Source organism: Halictus rubicundus, chromosome 4, assembly GCF_050948215.1.
Source record: "Halictus rubicundus isolate RS-2024b chromosome 4, iyHalRubi1_principal, whole genome shotgun sequence".
NCBI classification, from domain to species: Eukaryota; Metazoa; Arthropoda; class Insecta; order Hymenoptera; family Halictidae; genus Halictus; species Halictus rubicundus.
Genome location: NC_135152.1, coordinates 6,937,546 through 6,946,524, shown reverse-complemented (window position 1 = coordinate 6,946,524; position 8,979 = coordinate 6,937,546). Strand labels below are relative to the sequence as shown.

At 41.3% G+C, this 8,979-nt stretch overlaps 1 protein-coding gene across 3 annotated transcripts in view; it reads right to left on the bottom strand.

Annotated features, from left to right (window-relative positions):
- Positions 1–2,370: 2,370 nt before the first annotated feature.
- The window catches only part of Stumps (DBB domain-containing protein stumps), a 52,784-nt gene continuing 46,175 nt past the window's right edge, over positions 2,371–8,979 (bottom strand). The window contains exons 10-19 of one of the 3 annotated variants that reach the window (XR_013082101.1): positions 8,198–8,388; positions 7,535–7,607; positions 6,916–7,224; positions 6,035–6,451; positions 5,593–5,712; positions 5,379–5,473; positions 5,019–5,235; positions 4,014–4,574; positions 3,262–3,412; positions 2,371–2,524 (exon numbers count right to left, since the gene is read on the bottom strand). Coding sequence is in view for 2 of the 3 variants with exons in the window: in XM_076786471.1 (XP_076642586.1) it covers positions 3,836–3,921; positions 4,014–4,574; positions 5,019–5,235; positions 5,379–5,473; positions 5,593–5,712; positions 6,035–6,451; positions 6,916–7,224; positions 7,535–7,607; positions 8,198–8,388 (2,069 nt within the window). In the remaining variant the exon portion in view is untranslated. Of the gene's footprint in view, positions 2,525–3,261; positions 3,413–3,625; positions 3,922–4,013; positions 4,575–5,018; positions 5,236–5,378; positions 5,474–5,592; positions 5,713–6,034; positions 6,452–6,915; positions 7,225–7,534; positions 7,608–8,197; positions 8,389–8,979 lie in introns of those variants that run through there. The other 2 variants (XM_076786472.1, XM_076786471.1) reach the window with 2 other exon arrangements.

The window sequence follows — 8,979 nt, the reverse complement described above, 5'->3', positions numbered from 1 at the left end:
GTACGCTAACGAAATGTATTGTGTAATTAGTCACCAATCGTAAGTTTTTCGAGTATTTGAGAACGACTGGTCTTCCCGACCGGACGCTACGAGAGACAGTTCAATAACGGCGATGAATAGCCAATCTTCATGTTTTATTCAGAGATGCGGTCGTCTATGCGTAAACCGTTGTGACATCATTCGACGTTACGCGTTCTCTCGTTTTCTCGTTGAAAAGATATTAAAAAATATCTTCGTTTGTATCGCTCGATAGAAATACGTTCTGCTGTATATTTTTGTACATTTATGCAAAGTCCGGAGGTGTGTACAAAAATAAAATACAATTAAAGCAGTAAATTCTCTCTGGTTAGCTTCACCGCAGTGAGACCACACTTGCCTGATTGATTTATGGAAGAAAATACATACCTTTCATTCATAAGAAAAGTGACATAACGCGAAATATATTTATAAAAAAATTATAACATTAAATATATAAATTGTGGTGTACTTTATAACTAATACACGTGACAATTAACCCAGTATTTCCATAAAAACAAATTATTTTGCATTTCTAAGTTGGCACTCCTACAAATGGCTCTCCTGTAAAATTTTCTTTTTTTGTTATACGTCATTTTCTTATGAATGAACGATATTTATATCGGTCAGTCGGTAGAATGAAGCTCGAAAGAAAAGTTCCCATTGAAAAATTCTTACAGTGCCTCGGATCTGCACAAGTAGCCAGTTTGTTGTATAATTGTTCGGAATCGTGGACTTCTGAGGTCAACCGGTTTTCTACGTTGAATTTCTCACACGAAATCCTACTCTTCGTATTTTACGGCACATTGCTGGCACATTGCTGGTATTGTTATTCCGAGGACAATAATGAGGAAGATTAAATTCCTGTAGGTGCTCAAGTGGATTAAATTTCAGAACAAATACCGGGCGAGTAAATATTATTTTTAATTTTAAAGTGAATCTTTGCCGAAACAATGAATACTTTCCTCTACAGATTTTCCAGTATAATTTAACAAAATTTTCTATCGTGAAAATTTTCGCTACAGATTTTTTGCTCTTTTTAATCGAATTCCTTTCTTTAGAAGATGGACAATTATGTTCGAACGGCGTTTTGCGATTTAATTCTTTATTGATATGTCAACATAAATAGAAAAGGAGGGATCCGACAGATCCGGTAAAAAATTACGCAAAATGGCTATGGTTTAACATGTTACAATTACAATTAAACTGTTAAATGCATTCTTGGTACTTGAGACACGATTTATAATATGCGACAGCTATAACCGAGAACTTTCGGCGCCTGTACAAATATGAATATGTCGACGACCACGCGACGCCATCTTTCTTGACAGTCTTTCGGCGTCGTAGACATTTTTTCACGCTGCTCTTAACATTTCAAAGAGAATGATCATTATTGCGATTAGGGGAAAGAATAGGATAGAAGGAAACTTGATATATACAGAATTTCAATTTTGGCTTCCCGCCAAAACGACGAAACTTTGATTTGGCGCTCGCTAGCATTGTATTCCCAGTTGGATCGAGATCCGAATTAATCGATTAATTAATGTACAACTTAATGGTTAATTGGGGGCCTCGAATAACGACCGATTCGCTTATCCTAAATTCGAATTACAAGCCGCCATTTTGCAACGATCTCGACGAGGATTTTCGGATCCTTGAAATCGATTACAAAATAGCTGCAAATATTCAGCTAAAAATTATCTAAATTGTTATATCGTATACTAAAACGAGTCTTGTCGACTTTCGGTTCGTTGATCTTTATAGGAATCTTCCAAAAGTTGGGAAGGTTCGCAAACTTTGAACTTTACTGTAACTCCCAAACTTCTGCCGTCTAAGACGAATAAACATCCACGAAAACTGAATTGAAACTATATTGAAATACTTCTAGACTTCCGTAACATAAACGTCGCCGCAACGATTAATCTCCGACGTTTGTCGAGTAAACTAAAACGCGTACAAACTAATCGAAACTAATTGAAATTCTTAACCGGAACAAACAATTTTATCGTCGCGATTACTTCTCATAACGATAACAACTCTGATCGATACTCTGTTTTCCATCCTACGACGCGTTCGGAGCAGTTCGCGGACACCACGAACATGCAAAATAATTTTTTACAAACGACCTAGACGCATGCCAGCGTATTAACATTAGAATTTCAAAGATTAAGTCGCGCCACTTCCGAGTATTCCAACGAAAACAAAACGAGAAGGCAATGCGATGGGAAAACAATGTACACAAAAGAGGCAGAAGATTAGAGTCGTGCGCGGAATATGAATGAGAGACTATTTTATGACCTCCGTACGATAAACGATCGTTTTCACACGATTTACATTTACATATTAATACTAACAATTACGAAGAACACTGGCGTCGTACGATCACTTCAGAGTTCGCGAACGAAGAAAACAATCGTGGAAGGCACGTTTCGCGGATGGTCCTTTGTTGCGGAGGGAGGAGAAGGACAATGGCGTCCTTGCCGGCTATCCTTTTACTTCTTCGTGGCGCCTGAAACAAAAAATATGTGAAACAATCTGCATAGAAGTGTCCGATGTTCGGTTAATACGATACAACTTTTTAGTGAAGCAGCACAACATTTTATTAACAACTTTATTTATTTACAACTCGCACTGCGGATTTTATGCATGTAGACAAACGAACGAGTGACAGACAAAGAGACTTTAGAAAAATTTAAGGGTGATGTCATATCATTTTGAATTTATTAAAACGGAAAATATATATTTCGTATAATTGAATTGAGTATTTGATTTCTTTTTAGTATTTCTGAGTGTTTTAATTTTGCAGAAAGATCCGCAATCTAATTTGTCACGAGAAAAATATGCTCTCGTCGGCATCGATACTGACATATTAAATTGTTAAATGACTGCGAAGTTGGGACTACTGGCGGAAAACAAGTTCTTCGGTAAAGCTGTAAAATGTTTGGTTAATTCGATGCGGCTTTGTGCCGAGGCGAACGCTGATGTTAAGATCAATAACGCCCCGAGATCGCAGATGACGATGAAGTTACAATGAAGAGATTACTGGCCGGGAAGAAGCCGGTCTTTTAAGGCGACCCGAGAACGTTTCAGGAAACAGTCACGATGAAAGTCCGATTAAGTAACCCGGTCTCCGTGAATTCACCGAGTAAAAGGGAACGACCGAGTGATTAGCTCCGCTGGAATGTCAATTTGCGACGGGGACTTCAACGAGCCTTTTGAGTCATTCCGAGCTTCTTAAGGACTTACTTCTCTGAAAGGGTTTCCGAGTACCGTCGACCGTGTTCCCGTGAATGCTCGTTTTTCTCGTGATCGTCGACGCGAAGAAGTCTTGGGAACATTCAAACGATCGTTTTTTAATACCCCAAGAAGAACGAACGAACTTCTAAAGCCTATACTTCTGCAGAAAAAAAATGAAGAAATCCATCAGATTGTGCTGGGACAAATAACATCGGTCGAGGAACAATTATTTTATACATAATTGCTACGCTTGGAAGTTCATGAAAATGTGTATTTTCAAAACGGCTGCAGTAAACAAAGAATAGTGCAAGGATGCATCGAAGTGTACTGAATCTCATACTTTACAATTTTGTAAAAATTTTTGGGAAAAAGAAATAGTTCAAGGAGTGCAAGGATATATTAAATCTTCTATTAAACCTTACACTTAAAAATTTAGAAAAAGAATAATCCAAAAATCCTATCTCCTGGGGGTAAAATAGTTATTATTTTATGTGTAATGGCTACAATTAGAAGTTTATACAAATTTTCACCAGCCAACTTTCCACTATCTCAAACTAACAGTATAAAATCAAAATTGCTTTCCTCATAAAATGGCTGCATCGAATGAAAAATAGTGTAAAGGCACACCAAAGTGTGCTAATCCATACTTCTCACACTGTTGTAAAAATTCTTAGAAAAAATAATTAATGTAATAATGTATTAAAGCTTCCATTAAGTCTTACACTTCAAGATTTAAACAAAAACCAATCCAAAAATCTCACCTCTTGGGGGTACAGGTGGCGCAGGCGCCTTCTTGACGACCTTGATCTCCTGGGACAGGTCCACGTTCATATAATCCGGCATTCTGCCGCCATCAGGGACGTCCACGTCACAGGAACCGTTCACCAGGTCCGTTTCCACGTACTCCTCGTTATTCTTATTCGCAACAGTGTCTGCCGCTGGACCTTGACCCTCATCAGGCGTCTTGACGTCCTCTGACGGTGTTTCGACCTTGGCCGGGTTCTTCGGGGTCTCAGCAACCTGGCTTAGGTCACCCGAATTCCTCTGCTGACTCTGAACGACTTCCTGGAGCGGTGTCACGCGTCCAGGTGTTATGTTCATGTAATTTGTGGGAATGCACATGCCTGGAGGTGGTGCCGGAGCTGGATTCACAACGGCAGGTTCGACGTTAGCGTAGCTGTTCCCAGGTTGCCTTGCAGCATCAGAGTCTGGGGTGTCTGCAATCCCTGGAGATGAACCTTGGAGCATATCTAAGTATTTGGGATGATCGCATGGGGAGCTGGGAGTCTTTGGTTCCTTCAGGGTGTGGTCCGGCTTGAACGCTGTGGGAAAATTTTTAGGGATGTTATTCATTATGTTATTCATGTTTGAGTGATAAAATTATTTGTTCAATAATTAATTTTTGCTGAGTCCATCAAATTTTCTAACGTTCTCAATCGAAAGATAGACTGCGGATGTAATTTAAAACAGTAAAACCATTAGGACAATTTAAGAATGTTCATGTTGTTAAACTTGTGTCTTGAAGTCGACGAAGAAAATTTTAATTTTGCATAAAGGTCCGCAGTTTAGCAATTAAAACTATAAATCTTCATTTGTCAGTCTCCTTTTTATAAAATAAAGTGCTACGATTTTATCTAATTTCTGTCATCCTAGGTGACGGTCAATGTTGTTGAAAATTAATTCTTGCCTTGGTGTATAGAGTACACGTCGATAACGACGACAATACGTAGTAAAAAGAAGTATTAAAAATAAGAAAAAGTTCTTACAATGAATGGGCAACCCCGAAGGAGGAAAAGCGATGTAATATTCGGCGTCGTCCGTCTTCGGCGGTAGCTGAGGTCTGAGGTCGAGGTCATTTCCGGTAGAGGACCGAGGAGACGGGGAATACCTGAGTGCAGGTGAGTATCTGCCAGCGAATGGTTTCGGGGCTGGTGGTATCTCGTAAGACATAACCCCCGGTTTGTCTTCTCTCGCATTCTGCAACTGTAACAAAATTGACTATAAATTTCTGTTCAAATTAGAAGAGGAAATTATCATTCTTCGTTCTGTTCTCATATCGCAGTATTGCTTCAGACTGGTAAATTATATTCTTCCAGTTAAAAGAAAAATAAATTTCTGATACATACTCTTCTATCTTCGGTGTCGGAATGAGTTCCACTGTCACCTAGACTGGTTCCGCTGCATCCGCTGGCAGTGCTCATTCTGCCAGACGAAGACGAGCCTGAGGAAACAGAAGTACAGATTTTAGACAACTATTATCTGAAGATGTTCTTCGTTTGACAGTATCGAACATCTTTTAGACATAAAAATATTTTATAATAAATTCAATGGTCCACGTACTTGACACACTACGGAGACTCAGGCTGCTAACTGGTCTGCGATCCGCCAGTCCGCCATTGATGTTCTCCGTTTTGCTGGCTGTGGACGAATCGTCGCTTCCGTTCGCAGAGTCCTTTGAATCTGTTCAAACAAAACACACGAATTAATAAAACAATCTCAAATAACAAATGAACCAGTAAAATGACTTTAAAGGCGTCTATTAATCATTATTTTATCTCTCAATTAACCCTTAGCATTCCAATGGCGACTTATTACATTGCCATGCTTGTATCTAAGAAGTTACAAAAAATTTAATTATCACAAATAAAGAGTAATTGCAATTTTAAATGTACTCTGCAATACGCTATTAAGGACACGAATCCTTTAATTTATTGCTTAAGCAACCCGTGAATCCAGTGGCTGTTTTCCAACAACTTGTATTGTCATTTTGCAGACAGCTCACCTTTCTTCCCCTTGGAGAAGAACTTCCTAATCCTGTCGAAGGGGGTGGGCGCCTTCATCTCCTCCTTCAGCCTCTTCTGTATCCTGTCATACTCCTCCCTCATCGCCGTCAGCTGCCTCTGCTTGTCCTTGAAGCTCTGCTGAACGTCGTTCCGGTTCCTCCAGTTCTCCACGAGCCTCTCAACCTCGTTAATCGTGAACACGTTATTCTTGAAGTCGTTTATGATCTCCAGAAGCTCGTCCTGAGGGCCGGAAGGCTCTCTGGACTTTGCGCTCGAGCTGGAAGCGGTTCTACCGTAGAAACAAGAACTCTGGCTGTTTTCCTCGCGAGGGCTCGCGTGATCCTGACGATTCTGCGTGGGCGTCGCCGTCCTGGACGGCTGTTGGCTCGCCACGTTCGATGTGGGCGTTTTGGGTCCTTGAAAAATCAAACTTTCAATTAAAACCAAATTTTTTAAGAAAAGACATTAATAGCAATTATGCTTATCCATAGATCACACACACACATACACGAGGTTACACAAAAATGAGTGAAGAATTTTTTAAAATATTGTTCAAACAAATGACTTATGAAATTGTCCTCTGCTTTTGCAATTGCTGCTCGAGAATGTACTATTTAAAATCTTATTGTCCTACACCCCCTAGTTTCCAGGATATTCAAAAAAATTCCCAGCTTTCTTCCTACCCCTAACTTGAACGGTTATTTTCACCCCCTAGAGATGAATCATCGCAGATGACAAATAGTACGTGTCGAATATTTTTTAGCAAACTGTGTCCTATATTTTCATAGGAATCGGCGTGCTACGCCGAAGGGATGTTCCCCGTGAGAAAAAATGTAACAACTTTCTGTTTGAGGGTAGAAGAAAATTGTCCGCGACTCACCGGCAGGATGCATCTTCATGTAGCCTTGAAGAGGCAGCTCAAGGCCGTTTGGTGTGGTCGCCGGCGCCGTTGGTGTCGAGGGACTGACGAGGACCGGTGTCGGTGCCGGTACGATCGAGTAATTTGCCTCAATGGGGTTAGTGGTGGTTGGGCTAGGGGTTACCGGTAATTGGCCAGGCAAGATTAGCGACGTTATTGGTCTTGCGGCCGGTGGCACTGAATAAGCCTCGCTCAGTGGTCGTGGACGACAGTAATCTTCCTTATCGTTGCTGGTCTCGTTGGTTGTGTTAGTCGTTGATGGGTCCGCACCTAGAATTCAACCATTCGTCAAACCAAGTACTTTGAAAATAACACCCCTGCGACATGCTCGACACAATTCTGCCACTTCTTCGACCATGAAATGCACTATCGGAGCTTCCTCGCTCATGTTCATATTGATCGTTATTCAATTTGTATTGCCTAAGGTCTCTACAAGAGGTATCTTTGAAAAATGTGTTTAAAAAAAAAAATTGATAATGAAGCTGAGAATGGTCTTAAGCATCGCCAGTTGTAAAAGTGCGAAAAGGGTCCGTGGTCCGAGGGTTAGTACTTAGTGTTAGTATAATCGGAGGATACTCACTCGCCGCTTGATCATTAGTCGTCTCGCTGATCACTTTCAGGTAGCTGTACATGTTGGTGAACTCGTTCATTTGCTGCGATTCAAGGCCGAGCCCGAAACATGCAACACAAAAGCGAAACACCAGTTAGTTCGATGAACGACGACGACGACGCTGTTCGAAGATACACCGTTCAGAACACATTTCAGAAGTTAGTCGAGAATAAGAGAAAGTGAGAGGGAGAATTCAATCAGCTGTCAATTAACCCTTTGCACTACGACTAATTTTACGGTTTCAGTGATTGTAATTCGTAATTTCCTAAAAAAAAAAAAGGAGAAAAATCTATTTTACGCCTTATGGTCTTCAATAGCTGTACATTAACAGAGCCAACATAGAATTTGATTTCACTCTGTTCAGAATCTTCAAGACGAGTATGACTCGATATTGTAGGGCAAGGGGTTAAAGGTCCGTCGAGGTGAGCTGGTGCTTCTTTCTCCGAGTGTGCGACGTGCGAAGCTACCTCGAGCGAGCGCGTTACACGGTTTTCTGACCGATCGTCGGTAGTGTAGTAGTGAGGAAAGCGCAAATCGAAGCGACAGTGGCGATTAGAAGAAGAGAAATATCGCGGAAGTACCGGTTCCATGGGACTAATCAGTGACGTCGGTTTAAAGGCGATGTTTTTGTACCATGTAGCCACGAAGCTGGTGCGCCAGTCTCGCGTGCCCCGCTTGCTCTGCGAGGTCTGCCGGAGTTAGCTCCGACACGTTCCTCAGGTCGCATGCTATGTCGCCGCCTGGACACTCCAGAAGCTGCCAGGCCAGCCTCTCGAGGCCGAACCGAGCGGCGAAGTGTAGCAGCGTTGGATTGTCTTCGGGACCTGCATCAGCAAAACGTATTTCCATTTATTCGCATGCCATATGTAATGGTCGAGGCTTATACACTTCTGATGTCTACAAGGACTTCGAAAGCACACAAATGTTCTTACCAACTAATCTTCCTGTGGGTGCAACCGGCATAAAAGAGACAGCAAATACAAATTAATTAGAGGAATAAAACTATTACTACAGATATTGTATTCTATTGGGGAATAGAATGTAGAGGGTGGAGGTTTCTTGCTGGAGGTTTTGAATCTTTGAGTCTCTGGAGACTTCTTGGTGACTGTACGGTGATTTTCCTTCTCCAGGGGTTTAAAATCATTGAGTTTGGGATTTTGAAGATTTATCAATACCGTCCCCACCATAGTGGCCACTGACCCCTTCCAGTGGTGGGAGAAGCAGATTGGTGGGAGAAGCAGGCGTTTGAGGGGCCCCTACCGTGGCCATCACTGCCATACAGTGATCTTTTCGCTAGGGGTTTCCACATCTCTAAGTTTGGAATTTTCAAAGATTTGTAGCACTGAGATTTCTATTTTAGCCCGTGTCTACTAACGTGTAAATTACAATAAAAAAGAATAGAGCAACGTAGACTC